Consider the following 25,012-nt stretch of genomic DNA (forward strand, 5'->3'; position numbering starts at 1 on the left):
GCCATATTTTTTCCATTTTGGTAACACTTTATTTGAAGGGGGGTGAATAAGACTGACATGACACTGTCATAAACATGACATACTGATATAAATTTGTTATAAAAGTATTACTGATTGCACTTTAAAAATTAGGTAACTTTATGTTATTAAGGTAAAGTTTGAACAGTAATGATTTATTGGTTAATGTCAAGTTGTTACAACAAAGACATTTTGAATAATGTCAACTTTGTATTAAAAGTGTCATAATTTACCGAATGACGCTTTATGACAACAGTCATAAATATTCATGAAGGCTTATTCATGTTCGTGACAGGTGTTATGTCATGTTTATGAAAGTGTCATGACGGTCTTATTCACCCCCTTCAGTTCAAATAAAATGTTACCTCTATTTGCAGCTGCCACAGTCTTTCTATTTTCATTTGGTGGAATGCAAATTGCTTGTGAGGTATTTAAAAATAGAAATGCAGGTTTTATGACCTAATCGTCTTCAAAACTTTCCTCCATCTTAGTTATTCTATTTATCTCACTAATGTTCTCTAACAAATCTCTGAGGTCTTTATACTTAGTTCAAATTACCAACACCGTCAAACATGTTACCTTTGAAGGTAATTAATTGGACTTGATTTTCATTGTGAGCTTCATAACAAAAGGTAATAAAACATATGCAAATCACACTTTCCAGAATTCGGTAGCAGCATAGTTTACAATATTACAGAATGAGAAAATGATCAGAAATTATAAAGACTTTGCAAGACATTCTACTGTAGCTGGAAAACACTCCTGGATGGATTACCATTAGCAATAACTTCATGTCTGATCTAAGCCTTTCAGTTTGTTTCTGTCTTTGTGTGACTTTTAGCAGAACTCCAGATTCATTTGCTTCAGACAATATCTTACTTGATTTGAAAATGTATTGTTGTTTGTGTTTATGTGCCTGACTGAGGAGCTTGGAGTAAATTTCCACCCCAACACAATTCTCACAGTCGACATTAATTCTTAAGATCCAGGTGCAAAAAGTGTCGGTGGGGTCAAAGACTGTTAACGAGCTCCACAGAGAAACAGTTCTTCCACCCGATTTCAGCAGATTATCAGTATCTGACAGTCGTACCGGTCATGCAGTGCGGCCTCCAGATAAGAACGTTCAGTAACCGAAGCAAGTCGGAGGTTGGAAAAAGTGATTGTTGTGAGTGAAAAGTACTTGTGGAGATATTTTGCCACGTCACTCGGCATCAAACTGTGGAGGGTTCTTTTTTCTTTTTTGTCTTGAAGTGTGAACCTGTAAGCTACTTCAGTTGACTTCATCCACTTGTTTTTAAGAGCTGATAAATAAACGAATACGCAACAAGAGTGATGTACAAATGAATTATTCAGTTACAAGATTTTTTTATATAAATAAGTAAAAAAAAACAACCTGTTATTCAGCAGTGGCCACTTAAAGCCTGATCAGTGCATCTCTAGAGTTTTGGGAAGTTCTTTATTTGCAAAAACAGCAACAGCGAAAGTCCGTCTTTGGCGTCCTGCACAAGGTTAAACTGTTGAAGCTGAACAAAGAGAGAGGTGGATGAAGCCGAGAAGAAGCAGACATGAAAAGTGTGCTGCAGACTGACAGCAGAGTTACAGGGAGACGTATTATAGCAGGGGCGGAGGAACCCGGTGTCATTGTGTGGTATCACTGTGGGAGACGGCAGACGCGTCACAGTCGGAGGAGAAGAGGAGATTAAGAGCGATTGCCGGCAGCAACAATCTTTGATGAAAATGATGTTTTTCATGCTCATACATCCTAAATTCATACTCTTCTTCTCACACATGGAAATTGTTTTTTCATATTTACATAACAACCGAGAGGTAAAAGGATGGAATATGCTCCAACCCCTGCAGGATCAGTTCACATTGCTAATGGGAGGCTGAAGGAGCAAATTGGGGTATAGTCTCTCCCAGCTTTCCCATCTGAAAAACTGTGGGATTTTGCTTTTTTGTTTGATTGTAAGAGTTGCAAATCTTGTTCTGGAAAGCAGCATTGTCCTAAAGAAATTTCAGTTTGGGAATGATGTTATTTGATCAGGGGGGAACTTAATAAAACCAACACTGCAAATTTGCAGTGTGTAGAATGAAAGAGAAAACGAGATTTTGACCATTTCTTTTTCCTGTCTGCAAGCATTTGCAGAAACAAGGAGAGTGGACAGAGACCCAGAAACAGTAACTCTGTTGGCTGCATATGTTGTGGGGAGCAAGCTGATTCCAACTAGCAGGGAACCAATGGGGTTTGGGGAGAGACCCCCGCGCTCTTGTTTCCACGGAAACTGCACCCCCAGCTCTCTCTCTCTCTCTCTCTCTCTCTCTCTCTCTCTCTCTCTCTCTCTCTCTCTCTCTCGTCTTCTCTGTCCACATCTCTCTGTCTGTCTCCCTCTCTCTCGCTCCCATGTTCCTCCTTGGCTGTGTGGAGGAGGAGGAGGAGGAGGAGGGAGATGTGGAGGTGACTCACTGTAACATCATTGCCATGGCAATGAAGAGGGAGCCAAGTGCAATGCAAGACAGGGGAGCAAAGAAAGAAAGGGTATTTCCACACTTTTACCAAGATAGAAAGGGTCATCATGATGTTCAGATCATTTTTCGTACAAAAACATTATATTTTAGATCTGAATCCACTCTACAATAAAATAATTTAAAAAATCATTATAATCACTTGCTCTGTTTCCATCCCTCTTTGCTCTGCTCCGTTCTCTCTTTTTTACATCAGCGGGTTTTTTTTTGCTGCACCCTTTACTCCCTCTGCCTCCCTCTGCCCTCTGCTCCACATTTGACTGAATGTCTGTTGCTGTGCTTTTCTTCTTTCTTTTCTTTTTTTTCCCCTTTTTTTTTTGTTAGCCTGTCGCACGCAGCCCTCCAGTCTCAGAGGAGTGTGTTTTCCACTGGTGGATTACGCTGAGTCATGTCAAATGCGTGTTTAAACATGCCAAGATGGAGTGTTTGTGTGATGCTGATCTGTGCATGCTTTGCCGCTCTGCAGTGGGCTGGAGCAAAGATGAACCCATGCTGCGGAGTGGAGAGGTTAAATAAGGACAGGACAGAAAGGAAGGTGTGAGAGTAAGCCGGAGACGGAGCTTTAGGATGGAGCAGTTATTGTTGGTTTGTCTGCAGGAAATACCGATTGTTTCCGAAATTAAGAACAGGTGTAATTAGAAACTTTTTGTTTGAGCTAATAATCATACTGCAGCTTGATTAAAGCAGCAGCGTCTAAAGAGGGCATTTCTTTGAAATGAGGGTCTTTAAAGGTGATATCCAATGTTATTATTCACCTCAATAGATGAGAGCGTTAAAATATTGTGTGTGTGTTTGTGTAAAATGCTGACGTGCTTGAAACCAGTGTTTGGGAAAGCATTTTTTTCCATCCCAACATGAAAATCCTTTGGATCTCAAAAATATCTATCTATCTATATATATATATATATATATATATATATATATATATCCATCCATCCATTTTCTTCCGCTTATCCGGGGTCGGGTCGCGGGGGCAGCAGCTTCAGAAGGGAGGCCCAGACTTCCCTCTCCCCAGCCACTTCTTCCAGCTCCTCCGGGGGAATCCCAAGGCGTTCCCAGGCCAGCCGAGAGACGTAATCCCTCCAGCGTGTCCTGGGTCTTCCCCGAGGCCTCCTCCCGGTGGGACGTGCCCGGAACACCTCACCAGGGAGGCGTCCAGGAGGCATCCTTACCAGATGCCCGAGCCACCTCAACTGGCTCCTCTCGACGTGGAGGAGCAGCGGCTCTACTCTGAGTCCCTCCCGGATGACCGAGCTTCTCACCCTATCTCTAAGGGAGAGCCCAGCCACCCTGCGGAGGAAACCCATTTCGGCCGCTTGTACCCGTGATCTCGTTCTTTCGGTCATGACCCAAAGCTCATGACCATAGATGAGGGTGGGAACGTAGATCGACCGGTAAATCGAGAGCTTCGCTTTTTGGCTCAGCTCTCTCTTCACCACGACGGACCGGTACAGCGCCCGCTTCACGGCAGACGCTGCCCCAATCCGCCTGTCGATCTCCCGCTCCCTTCTTCCCTCATTCGTGAACAAGATCCCCAGATACTTAAACTCCTCCACTTGAGGCAGGACGACCCCCCTGACCCGGAGAAGGCACTCTACCCTTTTCCGGCTCAAGACCATGGCCTCGGATTTGGAGGCACTGAGCCTCATCCCGGCCGCTTCACACTCGGCTGCGAACCGCTCCAGTGAGAGCTGCAGATCACGTTCCGATGAAGCCAACAGGACCACATCATCCGCAAAAAGCAGAGATGCGATCCTAAGGCCACCAAAACGGATCCCCTCAACACCTCGGCTGCGCCTAGAAATTCTGTCCATAAAAGTAATGAACAGAATCGGTGACAAAGGGCAGCCTTGGCGGAGTCCAACTCTCACCGGAAACGGTATATATATATATATATATATATATATATATATATATATATATATATATATATATATATATATATATATATATATATATTTTGCAAGTCCAGCCTGCATCTCTATGCCCATTGCATTATGTTCAGTGATTTGCTCTCCCCAATAACACCAGTTCAATAGTCTTCCTTTGTCATAGAGCATTTGTTGCAGTAAGCATTTAAACACAGGATTTTGTGTCATAGTAATTTCAACCGAAAAAGAATAATTTTAGCAAGAGAAAAAACGATTAGATCAAACTCGCAAACTTTCCGAGCCGATTCTAATCGATCTACTAAAATAAGAAGTTGTGTCAAGCCTTTTTTTTGTTGTTTTTTTCAGGTTACAGATCATGCATGCATTTCAGAAGTTAAAATCTTTCTAAGAAATTTTTATGCTGTCTCACAATAAGTCAGTAAAATTGCAACAAATGGCACATAGAGGTCCATGTGAGCTACTCGGCTCATATTTGTGATTCATACACATATAGCCACCCCTGCTGTGTCCCAACAAAGGTATTAGTAGTATGTTCATCATCAAGGCCTGTCAAAGCTCCCTGTGATACTCTGAATTACTGCTTCTATAAGACATGTCCTTGTTGTATTGTTTGTCAGGAAGACCTCAGACTCCAATGTCAAGTGTCAGAATTAGATTCTGTGGCCAAAATGATGCTTCATATTGGTGTGTTTTTTAAAATCAAATATTTCAGCAATTTTCCACTCTGTGTTCTCTAGAATCATGTCTGGCCTTCTCTGAAGATGCAATTAAATATGTGAAATGTCTGAAGCACCTTCAGAGGCTGTTTCTGCTAGCAAGCCGGGTGAATAATCATGACTTTCAGCTGTTGAAATTGTGGCTGAACGGTACCAGGAAAGCAGAAGAGTAAAAAGGAGAATGCTGACTCGATCAGTCTGGCACGTTATCTCTTTGACCCCAACTAACCTCTGTGGGTTTTTCACTGTTGTCGACATCCATATTCTTATCTACCGTTTTCTCCTGTGCCTGGCCTTCCAGCACTAGAGAAACCTTAAAACATGGCAGTTTTTTTTTTTTTTTCTCCCTTCGTGTCCATCTAGCAACATCATGAACTTTGCATTAGCAGCTTGGTATTTTAAAATAATTAAAATAATGGTGATAAACCAGACACCATCTGTAGATTTCAGAGTCTGTGTTCTGCCTTCGCGATGATCTGCTAGATAGGAAAGACCTTGATAGTCGTCCCTCTTCTTCATCTCCAGCTGGGACATTTAAATCTGCTTGTGTTGTATTTCCTCTGCGTTCACTCCATCTCGCTTATCTCTTCAGTTGTTGTGGAACTACGTGAGATAGTAGCAGGAGTAGTGACTCCCCAGACACAAAGTGACTATCATTTTCAGCTTTGTATGAGTATCTGACAGTGCATCAACCTGTGGCTCCCCTCATGCTGCTCCCCGCAGCCTCGGGGATGTTTACATGGGTCGATAATGATGTTAGTAATGAGGGAAACACAGCCAATGTTCCCCCTCTTTCCTTGCCGTCCCACTGTGTAGCTCATATCGCCGTACCTGCAGTCGCCCGGCGAGACCAAGTAGATTAGTGCTCTGCTTCCATTTTACCTGGTAATCAGCTGTAATGTTGCACAGGAGAGTGTCAAATGTGGCAGGGAATGCTGTTGAACAGGGTAATGTTTGCCAGAGGTGATGAGAACTGCAAGGATTTGATTGGATCAAGATTAATTTTGAAATGCATAAAAGGGAAGGCTTGATTTTTTTATTTTTTTTTTTTAAACTACACACAAACTTAGTTTCTTTACCTTCTAATTATGCTCTGCTATATGGACTTAAGAATGCAAAAACCATCAGTTGAAGATTTAGGAATGTTTTCTTGCATGTGTGTTTTATTTGTCTCTTCTCAACTATAAGAAAGTAATTATTTAGATAGTTCAGTCCTATTTTATGTATTTAAGTTAACATTAATGTAATATTTTGGAACTAATTACAGTGAACTATAAGGCCAGACTGTATTTTGTTATAGTAATAAAAATATGATATAAAACTAGCTAACATAGAAACCTCAAGTTCACATCACAAGTTACCCACTAAAGTAAATAAGCCATGGTACCTTTAATCTTTGCAAAAGTCTGACATTTCTAAGTTTCAGCCCTCCTTTGAAGTCTCAAAAAGACGCTTTCATTCATTAGTAGAAGTGAAACAGAGACTCGTTTAATGCATTGTTATATGTAATAGTTGTACTTCTATTATGCTGATAGATAGAGAAATAATTTCATGTAAATATCTTACTCAGGATTTTGTTTTTCTCAGACATATTTGTAGCTTGTATGGTTGAGTCATTTTGATACTGTTATTTTATTTCTTTTTCCTTTTTTGATTAATCTCAGCAATCGTGTAGAGGACTTCTTAATTCAGCAAAGGCAGCAAAAAGCAGCTGGAAAATTACAAAACTTTCTGCATTTTGGTTTTGGCTATTTCTATGTGCAAGAAAAAAAGGAAAACTCTTTTGTCACTGAGGTTTCATGTAACATCCTCTTTCTCTTTCTTACCCTGATAGATTCTTTTACAAAAGTTACAGGAGTTTCTGTAATTAAAAACACACTTAAGAGGTGTTAATCAGAAGAAGCATTTACATGGAAGATTGTGGTTGCATGCTGGTGAATGCAACCTTGAATGTATTTAAAATGTCACATTTTTTTACGGTATTCTCAAGTTTGCAGCACATTAATGACTAAATCCAATACTATTTCTGGGGATACCAGTCTGCTTTGTTGTCGTGACCTTTGTTGTTTTGTTTTGTGCTGACAGATAATAGTTTTTGTTTGTTTATATATATGAATGTGGTATGATTTTGGATAAGGAGTTTTTATTAGTTTTATTTTTTTTTTGGCAATATATTTTTTAAAGTTTACATCATGATCATAAACCTGTTTTGTCATGATGTCTACTGAATCGTGACAAAACGAGTTGAGATGTGACAGAGTGATTCAACAGATTTTAGTGTTTTCTTGTGTAATTTAGCTGCTTTTGTATAGTACGGCTCAACAGTGAAGTCACGGCATAATTATATATAAATTGCCCTTTTTTTATCATGTAGCAACTTTTTTCTCTGCTGTACCATATGGCATGTGTTGGTTAAGAAAGGGAGCAGTGAGTATCAGAGAGTCCCATATTTGCTTTTAAATTTGAACCTTTAGTTTTGGTAATCATTGTTTCTGGATGTGGCGCTTAGTGGAGCATTTTTGGCTGGTTGAAGGGGGTAATACTTGATCAAATGCTTGGCAAAACATTGTTTTTAAGTTTTCTTTTCTTTTAATATGCACATTTAAATTAGTGCTCATCTTAATTCCACATGTATGCACATATATGCTCACACGAGTGAGACTGTATCTTACGCAGAATAACAGCAACTCCTCTTTCCATTCCTGCCTCCCTCGTTCAGGAAGTGGACTAATGGCATTTGAGAGGATGGAGGGAGAGGGGAAAAGCGTGAGGGAGGAGAGATGGAGTTCCTTCCTGCGTGGTTTGTCATTTATACATCCTGATGTACTCCATGTGGCCCACAGACTTAACACTAACCACTCTACACCATGTTAAGCTATCTTAAACAGCTTCATTCACGCAACACAACAAACTCAGACGCATGCCAGAATTTGATTTTTGTTTATTTGGAATTGGCTTTAATCAGCATCCAGTCCCACTTCAAATTCCTTTGCTCTCGTGGGTGTTTACTGACTCTTGTTCCGATTGGAGCTGCGGAAACCCAACACCCTGGAGGAACCACTACAACAGGCTCTAAAGGCACATGTACTAGTTGTAGTGTGTAGCATTGATAACTTATGTTAAACTATATGAATGAACATTGTAACAAAGAGTAAACTACAAAAACTATAATAATGCATCAAGGTTTGTCTGGCTTATCTTACATTTAAGCTAAAAATTATTACATGCTGCCTAAAAATACTGGATGTCAAATTATTTTGTCCCTTTTCATAAATCATTGGAGAAATCTTTTACAGCTCCTTCCATCGGATGAAATATTAATATTTCATCCAGTCTGCCAGGGGTATGAATAACTTTGGGCTTAGCTATAAAGTGTTTCTTCAGCTCAAATAATCTGATGATTGCAGCTATAATGTTTTCTATGACAGCAGTGCAGTTCTGCAGCAATAGGACCATGGGGAACAGACAGAGGAGCATGGTTGCTTTTTCGTGGATTATCTCTTTCATATTTGACTGTGGTAGCTTTAACAAATAGGTAAAAACTACATTTTTATAAAATTGCATTTGTCAGTTTCCAGAATTAGAATCACCAGACGCACAACTTATATTAGTGGTTCTTTACTGGGTCAGAAGCGTTTGTGCTCTAAACCACCTTCAGGTCTGTTTCAGTAGCAGCTTTAGCAGCATTTTTGTCGCTCTAGAAGTGCAGATTTTCTATTTTGGTATAGTCTCTGGATGTCTTGGTGGTTCTTCACTCTGGATTCGGATGCAATTGAGAAGTTTCCTAAAGAAAGCCACAGAGTCGCGATCAGCACGCGTGCTGATCGCTAAAGCAAGTTTAGTACTAAAGCAAGTTTAGTACTAAAGCAAGTTTAGTACTAAAGCAAGTTTAGTACTAAAGCAAGTTTAGTAGAGTCGCGATCAGTCTTGCAAGACAAAACTTGCAAGACAAGTTTTGTCTTGTCTTGCAAGACAAAACTTGCAAGACAAAGCAAGTTTTGTCTTGCAAGACAAAACTTGCAAGACAAAGCAAGTTTTGTCTTGCTTCTGCAAGACAAAACTTTGCAGAAGCTTTGAAGAAGCCCCAGAATTTCCAGATTATAAGTCAGTTTGCAGTATTAGCCGAATCAGTCAAAAAAGAAAAGGAAATAATATAGTAGTGTTGGACTATAAGTTGCAATTATTTAGAAATTGTAAAACGTGAGGGGGACCTTGTCTATGCTAATGAATATAATCCGGTGGCAAGTTGTATTCTGATAGCTGCTGTTCAACAAACTTGTGAAAACTGTCAACCTTGGTTTGAAAGTCTCCTGGCAGATTCTGATGCTCTGATATCCGTACTCTAAACCAAGGTGGTCCAGAACGACTGTGCTGCGTTGCCGGTAACAACCAGACACACGGCATCTGTGGACTCATTCCTCCACCTCTGGGCATCTTGCTTTCAGCTTTCCTTGTGGCTGGAAACAAAAATGTTTTATCCTTGTTTCATGTCCGTCAGTATAAATTAACATTTAGCACGTCAGTCAAAAAAAAGAACAAAAAAAAGCGTGTCACAAGGAGGAAAAAAACCCAAACATTAGCTGCACCAGAAACAGTCAAATTATGAAAAAAAGTTTGAACCATAGTCTCAAAAATAAAGTAATAAAAACTACAATGAAGAAAAACAGTTATTTGTTGCAACCAGTTTCTGCACAAAAGTGATAAAGCATAATTTGATTTGGATTGGGCTTTTTTTTTTTGCTTTTTTTTTGTGCTGTGGCTCTTGTACATCTCAGCGTGACCATTTTCTTTGTCACCATGCTCAGCTCTGACCGTGGTAACATCATGTCCTCATTAAAATGGTAAAATTGAAAATAGATTTAGAGAAATGCTTTTTTTTTTAATTATTGGATTAGAATATCTTCAGGAAACTCAAACATTAAGAATAAACAGAGACGTGTCTGCCTCAAGGTTTCTTGTAAAGTGTGTTTATTTAGTGCTTTGTAAATAAACTAAATAGATCTGAGTTAAAGTGTGCATTCAGAACTGATCTAAATCATAATTTTAAGTTGTAACTGATCACAAATTAATTATGGCTCATTAGAAAAGCTAACTAAGTTTTTAATCTGCTGCATGAGCTCACTTTAAACGGCATTATGACAAGTCATTAACTTGTCATCATCAAAATCATAACACTTTCATTTCTAGAGTTGAAATGTGCAGGATCAAGCTTACTTTAGCATAGTAAAGGCCTCCTGCTAAGGCTTAGGTCAGAGGAGTGAAATGTGTGTGAACTGGCATTATTCATAGTGTTGTAGTCGCTAGAACACAAAAACTTGGTGTTAAATGTTTTTAAAATGTGTCTGAAGGATGAATTCTTCCTTCTTCTTAAACAAAGTCCATTAAACATTTAAAGAACCCACAACATTTTGTATAAGTTTAAGATAAACATTTATTATTTTTTTTAAATTATACTTCTTTTAGGGGTTATTAGGAAAACATACTTTTAATTAATATAATCACTTTTTCTAATAGAACAAATATATGCAAATGATCTAAAAAAACTGCTACAGCTAAAAAAGGAAGCTTTATGAATAAACAAAAAACAGTAATAAAAAGTATGCATGCATTTTACAGGTTTTCTTGAAATAAATTTCAATGTATATTCTTGATATTCAGTTAAAGCCATGACATTTGGGGTAGCAAAACTGTATAATCTGATTTTCTTTTGAATATCTGAAATGCAATCTTAGCAAATCTCCTTTCTTTTTGAAGTTTTACTCTTAATAGCTCTGCTTTCACAAAACGGAGTGTGTTCATCAACCAGTTGACCGCAGTCCAAGTCGAGCCCACAAACTCATTCTTATTGCCCTGAAAAGTATAAATGCTTCATTTACTCACCGCCTAATTGTGGGAATAATGTTTATCACCAGTCAGAGCTCGACAGCAGTGGCTTTCCCATCTCAAACACTAAATCTACAATTCAGGTGAGTTCAGGAAATCAATAGGACTGGTTAGGTTTTTGGTTAATTGAAACCATCTTTTCACTATTGCATTTCGATTTCCCACTTGACTTTTAGTTCAAATTTAGACTGATTTTAAGCAAAATAGAAAAATAGAATTAGACTTGAGCTCAAAAATGCTTGCTGCAGCCCAACCTTTGCTTAGTTAAGCAGTTTTAGATTTCTGAGTTATTCTGGGGAAAACCTAAAATACTTTGTCACTACATGCTAAGCTTGTGTAATAAGCCTGATACCGGTATCAATCATTGGAGCGGTGTGATTAGCCACTGATAATATCCCAGTTGTCTAGTAAGTTCCTTTGCACACCAAATATGTTCTACCCTGTAATTTAACCAAAGTCTGCTTTTTGTTTCTACCAAGCTGAAACTTATGAAGCTTGCCCTTTTTTTCCATTTAGGATCTCTCCTGACGAATTACTATTTCCTCCTTACAATTATTAAGAAATAAAGTCACAAAGCCTCTCAGTCAAAAAAAAGGGGAAAAGTAAAAGCTAGTGAAACAGCATGGCAGCCGCCATTTATTAAAGGCAGCCTGTTTCAGCCATCATCAGCAGAAATATGACTAATCCCAGCCTGGCCCCTCATGCTGTCTCAGGGCTTTGCACAAATTGTGTTGATGGGCCCTGCAGCAAACTTTACTTGTAGACTGTTAGCTCACCGTTACTTCCTTGGGTTTATACATATAGGTTTCATGATTAACTGTATTTTTAAGATACAATTAGATGTGTCAATTTTCAAGTTTTTCTCTCTTCTACTTTTAGTTTCTGTAGCTGAACAACATGTGGTGGATAGATTTATAAAAAAAAAAGATACACTGCTCATGATGAAGGTCAGAGCAGGTGCGACGTTGTTGACTTCTTATTTAAAGAACAAAAATCAAACAGACAGACTTTGGCCAGACAAAAGCACGTAATACCGCATGACCTCGCATGTTTCTATTTATGTGCTCATAATGTAAAGTCATTGGTACAGTAAGGGGCCAATATATGAGCACAAAAGTGAGATCGGCCTGGTTTGTGTTCTCGTGAGAGACGGCGGAGTGGAGAAAGCAGAAAGCAGACGGCGACAGCGATGCAGGTTGAGACGGTGAGGGAAGATAGACACAGACAGTCTTTTGAGATTCCGCCCACGCTTCGCTCTCAGTCTCTGCAGTATTGAATGAAAATGACTCCCCACCATCACACACACACGCATATGTACACATGCATTAAGCATACACATTAAAGAGGACAGTATCTGGTCACGTATAGGGATGGAAGAATTTGTAAGTTATCTCGTTCGGCATTACTGTGCCTGTGATGTAATAGGGTTAGTGTACCATGAGTGCAGTATAAAGAAAGCCTAATGAAGTCGTAAAGTGACGAGCTGAAGTAGAGTAACATTCAGTGAATAGAGCTGAAACGTAGTTTTGTTTCAGAATTGGAAGTGGATGTTTGAACATGTTCCTTCCATAATGGCAGAAATGCTCCATAAATAAAGCTAATGAGCTTTTATTGCATTAAAGTTATTTGTGATTTGAGCATTGGATCATTTTTGTTTTATGTCTTCAGCAGAATCTTATTACTTAAGTAATTTATTTGGATTTCACCACGCGATTCATTGTTTTTTTTTGAGAAACTACTCATAACCCCTGAGCTGTTTCACATTTTGTCACAATAATAATAATAATAAAGTTGAATGAAAAGGATATATGGATCTCTGCAATTATTACAAATTTATAGAATCTTTCTGAGCTTGAGATATTTTACAAATTAAAACTACTTGATGCGCAAACCTGGTGGAGACGAACCCCAACAGATCTGCAGCTGTAATTGCAGTTTTATGGTCAGTTCTACAGTGTTGAACAAATGCATTGGCACACTTTTCAAAGTTGTAATTGCATTTTTATTTCCCTTCCTCTTCATAAATGCATTCTACTTTGTGTCTGTCACATCCCATCCCAGTAGGATACAATGTGGTGGCTTTAGGGTTGCCACACATGGCTCCATGGTGTAGCAGCCTCACCATATGCTGCGGCTAAAATCCTCGACGCAGCTGTTTGTGATTGGAGTCCCAACCCTGTGCCGTTTACTGCATGTCTTCTCTCTCTGCCCCTATTCCTGTCCATCTACTAAGCAATAAATATCATTAGTACTACAAACCTTAGAAAAAGATGTTACTAAATGAAAAAGCAAACATGAATGGTTTGCATCCTCTTGTAAGACAAATAACAGCACAGTGTTCAAACATTCCTAGAGTTTTGGGGGGGGGGTTGCAGAAAGACAGTATTTACCAAAATATTTAACTGGGTCTTAAGTTATCTGTGTAGGAAAATAGAATACTGTCTTCCCTGCTTTAAAAATCCTTGATCACCTTATTTATTTATTTATTTATTTATTTACATCTTTAATACACTAATCTCATTTGACTGTTTTCTGAACTATTCCTGCAGATCCATTCGTGGGGCTGTTGTATTCACTAGGATCTGTCTTGTTGCGTATCTGTGATACTTGCCTCGGGGATGGTATTTTGAATAATTTATGAAACAAACATTTTTTTTTTTTTACCAGAAGATGCAGGTGTTTATCTGAGAACAGACTGGTGCCTCTGCAATGCTTCAGAATCTATTGCAAACAGCTTTCGATGAGAAAAACTGATTGCATGGATTATTGTGTACAACGTTGCACAAAATTGCAGATCAGCTTGTTGTCAGAAGTGTTGCACTTCAGTCAAGTCGTTGTGCTCGTCTCTGGGGGGATGGCTCAGAGAGAGGAAATCTGCGAGGAGCTTCAAATGCACAAAGAGTAGAGCGTTAAAACTGTTTAAAACAAAAAACAAAAAAACGGACGTATTTGGGCAGATAACTTGGAGGAGGGTTGAAACAACTTGCTTCATTAAATCTAATGAAGTGTAAAAAACAAATATAAGTTAGTTTTCATTTAACAGCTTAGAATTTAATTTGTGAACAATCAGGGTTTGCAATGGCTGTTACAATGTGTGCACAAATTGAAAGTGCAGTGAACTTGATCAGCTCAAGAGTGATAAAAATCTGCAGTTTACGTTCACCCAGAGATTTACCTAAAGACTCTTTACCCAGTTCCACTGTCTTATAGTGACGATCTGTTCAGCTGCCACGCATTTTTTTCCTGCTGCTGTTGTTCTCGCTCTGCACTTTTTCCTCACATGGCAAACTTTCATGCAAGAGAGGTGCAAAAATGATGGACTCATTAACAGTGTTTAACAATCTGTGGGCCATTTGTGTTGACGGAGGTTAAGTGCTATAATAAGCTAAGCTTGGCTGGGAGTTGGTATTTACACAGAGCTGGCAAACAAGAGCTTAACAAATCAAATCCTGACATTGTTTTAAAATTAAAAACTAAAGATGTTCAAATGCCGCTGTGTTTAATTAAATTCCTGTGGTCTGAGTAAATCTGAGTTATTTGGAGAGAACATTCTACGTTTTCTTTTCTTAAATTTCCACCCCAAAATTAAAGGAAATACCTCTAGTTTACAGTCGTCAAAGGATAATTTCTTTACCTTCTCTAATTTTAACTGAATGCAAAACAATTTCCTACACTTTTCAAGGATATAAAACCGTAAAATACTCTGAAATAACAAAGATAGTAAACGCTTTTTTTGACTTCTCTAACAGTTGTCTATTATTGCAGCCTTTTCAGAAAAATCTTTAAAACAGCCATCATGCCAGAAACTTCAGGCATTTGAAATGTAACCTCAGAGGTTCATAAGCGAACTTCCCAGTGTATCAGAGCTGGAGTTTAAAACAAATCATCAATCTCGGAGACCTGATGGCATCTTTACTGACATTCAAAATGGGTAAAAAGAAATATGTCTATACTGAGTTTTATTTTTAACCACAGTTTCTAGGAAGTGTTCTAGATTAAATTGTTCTTTTGATTATGCAATAATTTTCTATATGTTCTCGTTGTGTAGGTAAATTACACTGCTAAGGGATAGAAAACTTTTTTTTTTTCTTTTGCATCTGAAGTAGTGAATGTCTTCCTGTCTCCTCCTCCTGGTGCTGAACAATGTCTGCACCTTGTTTACACAGCAGCAATCACAGCCAGGTCACACTCAACACTGCCTTTCTACACTGGAAAAAGCTGGCAAGATTTGCAAAGATAATTGGCAAAACAAAAAAACGAATGTAAGAAAATATTGTGTGACTTGTTCGCAAATGTTACATCTGGATTGTTTTTTAATGTGAGCATAGATCAGTCTCTGCAGCATTCAGCCTTTGGGAGATGCAGATGCAGTTATATTCAACAAATTTAGAATATATGTTCTAATGAGACTCCAACAAAAAGTGTTTTGTAAGATTTAAAACACCTTTTGAAAATAACATTATTCAAGCAGGTATTAAAAATGATTTTTATTAACGCATTTCTGTATTAATTAAGTGTTTTTATTGGTCTGATGGAATTTTCTAATCTTAAATGCTGCATTTACAGTCACTGAAAGTGGAAGATCGTGATGATTAACAGAAATAGACATCAAAACATCACACTTTAGGTAATCAATCTATAGGTTTCATTCAGTGAACTGACTTCCTGCCAGTGTAATTATTTCTGCTCCTTTTATTACTATATTGTTATCAAAAACGTGTGAATTGCCTTTATGTGAGTATGCGACACTTAGGATGATTTCCATATCAGTACAAGTTTTAATTTGAGTACATTTAGTAAGTGGGAAGCACATTTCATATAGCTTAGTATTTGTTTTTAATAAAATCACTTGTGGCACCGTTACTGCTATCCAAACTGTCATACTTTGAACAATAGGACACCAATTAGCCCATCCTTTTATATATATATATATTTTTTTTTTTTTTGCAACACTTAGTTCATCCAGAGTCTTATGTCCTCACTTGTCTTTGACTCACTACACAAAATTACTGATTATGGAAGATCATTTTTACCTTCTCACAAATCAGTTTCCAATTTATGTGACGGGCAGTGATTTTACCAATGAGATCTCAAAGTTCCATCCTATGAGTTGCGCATGTTCGTTTCCATGGAAACCAGTGGACTCCCACAATTTATCTGTGCCATCAGAACAAACCTTTAATTTATTTCTGCTTGAATTTCTGATTTCTTCTTTACTATAGACGATCGAATGGTTCGCTGTTCTGGGGGAGCCAACATGCTCGTCTTCTCGTTGTTGCAACTATTTAAATTGTGCTAGTTGCTGTATTCATAAAATGCTGCTTTGTCAGCAGTTCAGGTAGATGTTTTTTTGTTTTTTTTGTTTTTTTTCCTCTTCTCCTTCAGTTTTTTCTGGTCCCGTACACATTTTCTTCCACATGCACGCATACACTTGTGATCTCCCTTTTTGTCCTCCTTTCCCTGCCTCTTCCTCTGAACGTGAAGGCAAACTCAGCAGACCTCCAGGCTGCTGGGGAGCCAAGGCATGCTGGGTAATCCACTCTGCATGGGAATAGAGTGTGAGAACAAGAAGAGGGTGACTTACAAAAAGCACAATGTGCATGATGTTAAACACTAGACCAGAACACAGACACACACAAGCTCAAAAACAAACCAAATCCAGCCAGTCATCGCTGAACCGATGGAGGTACACAGTAGCCATCTGTGTCCATCTGCACACTCGTCCGCTGGGACAAACCCAGGCTATGTTTGCAGCAGAACACAAAATCCAAAAGCTGCTGCGGATCCCGCTCCCTGCTGCCCGACATTAATGACGGAGAGATGTGAAGGAGGCAGGGGGAGCAGCGAGCGTGGCGGGGTGGAGCAGCGCAGGATACAGGAGTGTCGTCAGTTTGCTTTTATCTCGGCTCTGATTAAACCTTGTTCCTGTCTGACCTAAAAAGTCAGCTGGCGGAAACTTCAGAGACTGTCGCTGAATTTCGCCAGAGTTCTTCTTTTTATCCATCCATCACAGCAAGACAGAAGATCAGAAACACAGAACTCGCAGCAGATACAAAGGACATGTGTACACAGACTCCATACGTCGTCATCTAGACACAGTTGGGAGTTTTGCCTAGACGTCTGGTTGTTTCCTGCCCTGGACTCCTGAATAGGATGGGCGAGAGGCCAGGACTCGGTGGTAGCACGGGGTTAATAGCACAATACCACAGGAAGCAGTCAGGAGGCTCTACTGAAATGATCCAGCGCCACCCGTCTGGGACAAGCACAACAACACATACAGAAAAAAAATTACAAAGTACAAAAATAAACCTGGGCCTGCATCGCTGGGCACCGGTAGAAACAGGAAACACCCCATTAAGGGAGAGACAGCAGGAAAGCCACAGATGACACCCATTTTATTTATTTTTTTTACAAATTTCACTTGATATTTGGTGCCTTTCATTTTGAAATACTTGTAAAATACCAGAGCTGGGATATCCAAATAATTAACTGAGAAAATCTTAGCTCTTGAGATGAATAAATATTATTAGGCTTGCGAGTCTTTTGGGAGAAGAGCCTTGAGCAACATTTTAAAAACTTGGCACAGATTTTCTGTTGGAGTTGGGGCTGAACTTTGACTAGATCATTCTATGACTTGAATATTATTTGACATACACCATTCCACTGTAGGGTTAGGGTTAATTTATATGTTTATGTCTATATGTTTAGGATCATATCACTGCTGAAAGATTACCTTTCAGCAGCAGGTTTGTACTGTATTTAGATAAATTAATTTCCCCACTAACACTGACTGGTTTTCTCTTCCATGCTAAAAAAAAAATAACATTACCACAGAATGATGCCATCATCACCATGCTTTACAGTGATTATATTGTTTTCATGGTCATGGCAGTGTTGGTTTTCTGTCTGAAATTTCCATTCATGCCAAAATTTCAGTTTCTGTTTTACCAAACCTCCTCCTTCCATCTGTTTGCCCCTAAGTGGCTTGTCGTAAGCTGTGAACGAGGGCTCTCACCGAAGGCTCTCATTCTGCAATTATTTTTGTTTCTCTATGAGGCCAGAGTAAAGGACCTCTGAATGCACTCTGCAATGTTCAGGTTTTTTTCAAATTAGAAATTTTTAAAGCCATTTCCACTTCTGTTCATTTCACAATTATCCTCGGTTATTGTTGTTCTGTCACACAAAGCTCTCCCAATAAAATACATTGACACTTTTGGTTTCATTGTGACCACACGTGGAAAACTACAAAAGGGGTATACATACTTTTGCGATGTGCTGTAGTTTTTAATCAGTATGTGGTCAAAAAGGTGCCTTAAGACTCTGTTTTTGTGTGTTTGACCCGTTCAGAGTGCTGCTGCAGCTCCCAGCCCGGTTCTAGGGAACCTTACCCCAGGAGAGAGCATGCCAGTGGGGCCGGTTCCTCCAGGATTTTTTCAGGTGTGCAATTTACACGCACACACACACACACACGCACACACACACCCACACACACACATACACACACAGTCTTGTTTTGTTTTACTTTTTAGTAAACATATGGCATTTGGGATTCCTAGGTCTTTAAAATAAATTGTTAGCCAATTTCTTTTTATTATTTTTGTCTGTCTTCCAAAATTACTTCAAGCAAAACGCAAGAATTATCATTTTTACACATTGTTTGACAGTGCTTTGCTCATGCTGGTCCCCACAGGATGCCGCCCTGGGCTGTTGCCCATGTCGCCCATATCAGAAACTACCACTGATCCTGTAGAGTGACGAGGCAACGACTCATTATTTGTTTCAATGTACACATGCATTAAGCATGTTTCTTTTGGAATGACACTCGCAAAGGAGGAAAAACCTCAACAGCAAACAAGGCATTTCAGAAAGTGCAGAAAGTGAAAGAGAGCGTCTCCCGATGGTGCAGTTTGAGGGATTTGTAGTTTTCTAAATCTTTCGCGGCACTAAACACAAAGGGCTTTTATAGTCTCGGTTTCTGTATGTGTAAGCTAGCCCACATGATGAAAAGAAAAATGGTCTGAAAGTGGAAATAAAGTCAAGGTAGCAAGCACTTGCAGCGGTGCTTCATGTCAGCTCTGAATGATTGATTATCTGTCATTATCAGTCACATTCAGATGACGGCTTCAGACATTCAGATCAATAGCCGTTGCAAGACATTTTCCACTCCTGCATTTAGAAAATCAAACATGAGTCTGGACAGAAGATGAGTTGTGTATTGTAGGGAAGGTTTTCTTCATATTTACATATATCTACACGGACTGGTTTGGTACTTCAATATACAGCATTACCAAACAAATTTCAGATTTGATCTAATTCTACTCTTGCTTTCAATGATTGGTCCTGATCAAAGAAAGAGGACTACTGCCCTCTAGTGGGACATTGCAGCATTGCTTCCCCCCCACACTGCAGGAAGGCCTTTTTGACCACACTGAAGTTAACTTGACAGCAACAGCATTGCTGCTGGTCCGTATGCATTATCTATACTGTCTTCTATATCTGTACTGTCGTCCCTGGCTTGTATAAATTCCTTTTAGGAAAATCATCCTCTTGCTTGACAACTCAAGCTGTTTGTTTTAGGTTAACCTGATGGTTGTTTTGTTGAAAATCTGACAGACTCATGCTTTATATGCCTCCTATTTTTTAGCCCTTCATGTCACCTCGATACCCTGGAGGACCCAGGCCGCCCCTCAGACTACCCAATCAGGTGAGGGCTGCTCTGACACCTGCAGTTCCAGGCCTATGGCAAAAGTTTTTCATACCTATTAAACTTTTTTTCACATTTTGATACATCACAAGATAGACCAACACAGAGTAGTGAAAAAAAAAGTGAAAAAAAAGTGAAGGAAATTTCAGCTGCAAATCTTTTTGGGTATGTCTCTAAAAGCTCATTGCATCTAGAACTGATATTTTTCTTTACGAAACATCTCAAACTATGCCGGGATGAATGGGAAGTGTCACTTCTTAAGGCTCTGTACAGATTCTCTGTGGGTTTGGGTCTAGATTTTGACCAGGGCGACTGTGGGACCAAAGAGAGAAGGAGGAATTTCAAACAACTACATCCAGTAGTCATAATGGGTAAAGATTATATCCCACTTCCAACGTCTCTCTGATCCAGCCATGCTTTCTAATAGCGATTTAAAGAGGAGCAGCAAAAGCAACTTGGGTGGATTAGCAGTGATTTCTAACAAACGGTGGTGTCATCCAGGACATGTTACTGTGGAATACCATCTCTGCTGCCAGATGTTAAGATATTAGCTGCTAGAGTTTCTTGGACGCCATAATTATGTTAGTTCACCAATGTTAGATAACATTAATGAACTTTGAGACATTCATTGAACAGTTGCATTAAACTGAAATTAATTTACACGCAGATGAATTATCTTTACTATTAACTAATAAGACTTCTGGTATCAGGCTGTATAAATATGCATGCCTCACTTTTCAGGGTAAAAAAAAAACAAAAAAGAAAGAAAAAAAGTGGGGGTTTTGACACAAAAACTGGATGGTTGAAACAAGAAGTCTCTGGTGCATTTCTGATGATGTGGTTGATTTGTGGACGTTGTTCTCTCTTTAGGGCCTTGGAGGAGTTCCAGGTAGCCAGCCTATGTTACCTACCGGGATGGACCCCACAAGACAGCAAGGTTCCCTACTACTACAATACACAGAGCTGGCATGACTTCACTTTTCTGTTCCAGTGTCTTCTTTGAGATCAATGCTTGAGAGAAGTGTTGACATGAAAGTGAAACTCAAAGCTTACAGAACAAAGTTTATAACTCTATGAGTCACACTTGCTCCAAAACAAAACTGATTTTAATGCAGCAGGAGAATTATAATTTCTATGGTTCCTTGTGTGATCGCAAAGCCCAAATCACCTGAAATTCTAACAAATGATCAAATACCATTTTTAAAAAATCAGTCTAAAAAGTTTGACAAAGCTAAAAGCTTGCTTGACTTAAAAAAAATGATGAAAAGTGACACTCCTGCATTGGTAGGCAATTTTTGTCATCAGAGTCAGCTTGGTTGCATAATTATGTCTTTGATCACTGAAGAGCAAAATTGGCTCTCATAGAGCTCGCTGTGCAAAAAAGGTTTTATGCAGGCCTGTCAGATATCGGCTAAATTTCAAATATGAAATTTTCCAAATCTCTTGGAAGATTTATTCAAATTTACTGAGATGAAAATCAACCATAGGAAGCTGCTTTTTTCTTAATTTTAAAGGAGCAAATGTAAAATACATATGATGACGTTTTAGTGTTTTGACAAAGAGATTCTTCAGTTTATGGCCTTCTGTTTAGAGGAACATGATTGCTGAAAATGTTTCTGATCTGATGGTCCTGTTAACCTTCAGTCCAAAGTCTCAAGTTAACACTGACTGTGTGGTGTTCATGTTGCAGGGCATCCAAGCATGGGAGGACCGATGCAGAGGATGACTCCACCTAGAGGCATGGTACCTCTGGGGCCCCAGGTACGAGGGAAACCATCAAATGAGGATCTACATAAAGCAATGTGTTTTTGAGTGGTTGTTTTTTTTTTCTTTGCTCTTAAGAACTATGGAGGTGGGATGAGACCCCCGCTGAATGCTTTGGTGGGTCCTGGGATGCCTGGTATGAGCATGTGAGTGATGGACACATCATTATGTAATACTAGTGGAAAACATATCCCAACATCCTGAACCTTGTACTCAATTTATGACATTTAAACTGTGAACGTCATGTATTTTATTGGAATTGTACAAACTAGACGAACACAACGTTGACAAAGTGTTTTCCCTTCTGCTTTATAGACCAACATAATGGCCCATTATGTTGGTGTATCACATAAAGTTCCAATAAAATAAATTGTATCTTGTGTTGTGGAATGTGACAAAATGTGCAGAGCTTGCGGGTGCTGGCATAAAAGTAGCACTGTGCTGCTCCAGCACAGTTTACGGTTTGTCTGCATTTCAAACCGTAAATTAAATGACACATTCTCTCGGTTAAAGAGCAAAAACAAATGTCAGATATTCTAAATCTGTCCCCACACTCAGACTTTTACTCTTTTCTCTGGTTATTTACGGTGGATCCAGGAGTTGGCTTTCCACTATTTTATCTTCTTTTGTCAAAGTTCTTTTCTTTTGCTTTTTTTCTCTCCTTCTTGTTCCCACCACCTTTTCTTCTGGCATCAGAACACGTTGTTGTTGCCAACTCTGACCAGAAACGGCAAGGCCTGCATAAAAGCAGAATGCCGATGTGTGTGTGTGTTTGTGTGTGTGTGTTGCAGGGGACCTGGAGGTGGGAGACCCTGGCCAAATCCTCCAAATTCAAACTCTGTAAGTCCTCAAACAAAAAGACCTTAAAAAATAAGTTCTGACTTCATCACTTTGATTTTCTTCTTCTCTATTTTTTCCCAGACTCCCTACTCGTCTGCATCCCCAGGCAGCTATGTGGTGCGTATGACAGATATAAGACTGTGTTGCACTCTTTGTATGACCTGCTGCTTGGTAATTCACACAATAAAAACCAAACTTTTAATTCCAGGGACCTCCAGGAGGAGGGGGTGCACCTGGAACCCCAATAATGCCGAGTCCAGCGGGTGAGCCTTGCGTCCATCTTTTCATGTCTGTATGTCGAAGATCTTTCCCTTTACGATTTTTGTTCTTTGTTCTGTTAGATTCAACCAACTCTGGTGACAACATGTACACCATGATAAACACAGTCCCTCCTGGTGGAAGCCGGCCGAATGTGAGACCTTTTCATCTCTTTGCTCTACACTATGTGTGACCTGTTAAAGAATGAGGTCAGATCTTGATGTGTGTGTGTGTGTGTGTGTGTTTTGCTGCTTCCGTCTCTCCTGCATACATGCGGCTCAGTTCCCAATGGGAGGCGGGAGCGACGGACCACTGGGGGGAATGGCAGGGATGGAGCCGCATCACATGAATGGATCTTTAGGTAAAAGGACGAGCAGTTTGTATGTTTTGCACATTTGTGATCGTGTTTGTTCCTGTCGCGTCACATAAAATCCATGCAGGGTTGTGATAGACTGCTCTGTGTTTCAGGGTCCAGCGACATGGACAGTCTCTCCAAGGTTAGTAAAGCACATCAAGGTGTTGTCTTCTTCTAGCTCGAAAAATTCCCGTTTTCTTTCAACATGTTTTACTCCTCCCAGAACTCTCCTGGTAACCTAAGCATGAGCAACCAACCAGGGACGCCCAGAGAGGATGGAGAGATGGGAGGAAACTTCCTTAATCCATTTCAAAATGAAAGTGTAAGTTATTTATTGTTCAGGAGGTTTTCTTCATATGTGTCAGAAAAGTTGGGAGTAACTTTTTTCTTTTCCCAGAAAAAACTCCATCAGTTTTCAAAGATGTTGTTTTTACTTGATCCACCTCGGCTACAAACAATGCATTTTTGTACGATCTTTTGCTGGCTGCCTAGCAGTCTCACAGCGATGGTAATGATCCACAAAGTAACATTCAATCACAAACACGATGTGGCACTTTGATTTGCTGACATTGGTGTCGATAGAAACAAACTTTCTCTTTTTGCCAAGCTCAGCGGCTCCTGACTTTAGTTTTTTTGGTTGCCATAGAGAAAGTTTGTTCAGGAAGAGAAACTGTACAAGCCTCATGAACGCCTCACGTTTTCTGATGCTACTTGAAAAGTTTAATGAGTTTTATTTATTTCTACATGATAAACCAACACAAGGCTGTGCTTAATTCTAAAGTGGAAAAAATAAATGGTTTCATTTTTGTGTGTGGGTGGCCCTTATGAAAGGTCACAGTCTTGCCCTTCTTTATTCTCTAATGTTCTCTATTAAACCTATGAGGCCTTCAAAGGTGCATGTATATTAATATTTAATTAATGAGGTAGGTTCCATATGTATATTTGTTTACACCAGATTTCTTTTTTGATTACCAGCAGGGGTGAAAGTAGTTTTAAATTCTTGGGGGTACTATGACAAAAGTGTATATATATATATATATATATATATATATATATACTGCTTCTTTGTGTGCTTTGGAGTTGGAGTTTCTGTGCTGATGAATTCTTTTGCGAAGCAATAAAAGCTGAGTAGCTCTTGAATTGCTCCAAAATAAAGCCGTATGTCCTTCAGCCCACTGGCTGCAATGTTGACACCTTGAGATGCCATGAGACGTAAATCCTGAACATCATGGCATGGAGTGCATCCCAGTTTTCCATGTCTGGCATATAACCATGTATTTTAGCTTTTAAACTGGTTCTATTGATCCTGTGTCCAGACAGAGGGATAATCGGTAGCCCAGCATCATGACCTGTTTGTTCTGAAGATCCTACAGCTTCCACTTCTCTTCCTAACATGGTGCCTCCTCACCCTGACTCTCATACTGATAGGAGGAACCACAGAGCTCTGTTAACCCTTGTGTTTAGAAATGGGGTCCAACCAACCCCATACACGTAAAACTTGTATCATTTGCCACAATCCTCTACGTTTGCCTCAGTCCTCGCATGCACAAGGGTTAAGTTAAAGCTCATCTTCTGAAGTTGGGATATTTTTCCTCCAACAGGTTCCAGAGGAATCACCTCAAACCAGATGTTGGACTGGATTTTATTTCAATGTCATTTGTGAATGTTAGAGCCTCATTTTCAACAGTGGAGCTATAAAGGTTGAAAAAGGTTATTATTTTGGAGAAAATCTCATCAACATCAATATTTCCACAAAATAAGAACCAAAGAAAATATTGATAGAGGAAAAATGTCTCAGACTCTGAGCTCAAAGCAAGATGCCAGAGAGCAATAAACTATTATTTTTGAATTAGACAATTTAATTTAACATAATTATCACAGTAAAAGCCATTTGTTTGTTAAATATTTAATTAAACATATTTACCTTGTTTGATGTTTGTTGTGAATGAAATATACCCGCAGACGAACGAGATAATTAGTCCAAGTTTGTCGTTTATTGAACGTTCAGAAACTAAAGCGGCTGTGATGCGCCACAGCAAAGGTAAACAAAGGTAAAATA

The 25,012-nt window shown here is 39.2% G+C and overlaps 2 protein-coding genes across 3 annotated transcripts in view; both read left to right on the plus strand.

Moving 5' to 3' along the window:
- Nucleotides 1–25,012, plus strand: part of LOC145552788 (uncharacterized) — a 176,204-nt gene that overhangs the window by 136,284 nt on the left and 14,908 nt on the right. The gene's annotated exons all lie outside the window — the stretch shown is intronic.
- Nucleotides 1–25,012, plus strand: part of ssbp2a (single stranded DNA binding protein 2a) — a 66,642-nt gene that overhangs the window by 38,675 nt on the left and 2,955 nt on the right. For both annotated transcript variants that reach the window (XM_008418873.3, XM_008418874.3), the window contains exons 5-16: nt 18,380–18,469; nt 19,677–19,736; nt 20,607–20,673; nt 21,427–21,497; nt 21,579–21,646; nt 22,292–22,340; nt 22,422–22,457; nt 22,549–22,603; nt 22,682–22,752; nt 22,881–22,959; nt 23,067–23,095; nt 23,177–23,275. In XM_008418873.3, the coding sequence (XP_008417095.1) occupies nt 18,380–18,469; nt 19,677–19,736; nt 20,607–20,673; nt 21,427–21,497; nt 21,579–21,646; nt 22,292–22,340; nt 22,422–22,457; nt 22,549–22,603; nt 22,682–22,752; nt 22,881–22,959; nt 23,067–23,095; nt 23,177–23,275 (774 nt within the window). The remainder of the gene's footprint in view (nt 1–18,379; nt 18,470–19,676; nt 19,737–20,606; nt 20,674–21,426; nt 21,498–21,578; nt 21,647–22,291; nt 22,341–22,421; nt 22,458–22,548; nt 22,604–22,681; nt 22,753–22,880; nt 22,960–23,066; nt 23,096–23,176; nt 23,276–25,012) is intronic.

Source organism: Poecilia reticulata, chromosome 9 (genome assembly GCF_904066995.2).
Source record: "Poecilia reticulata chromosome 9, P_reticulata-male-v2, whole genome shotgun sequence".
Lineage (NCBI taxonomy): Eukaryota > Metazoa > Chordata > Actinopteri > Cyprinodontiformes > Poeciliidae > Poecilia > Poecilia reticulata.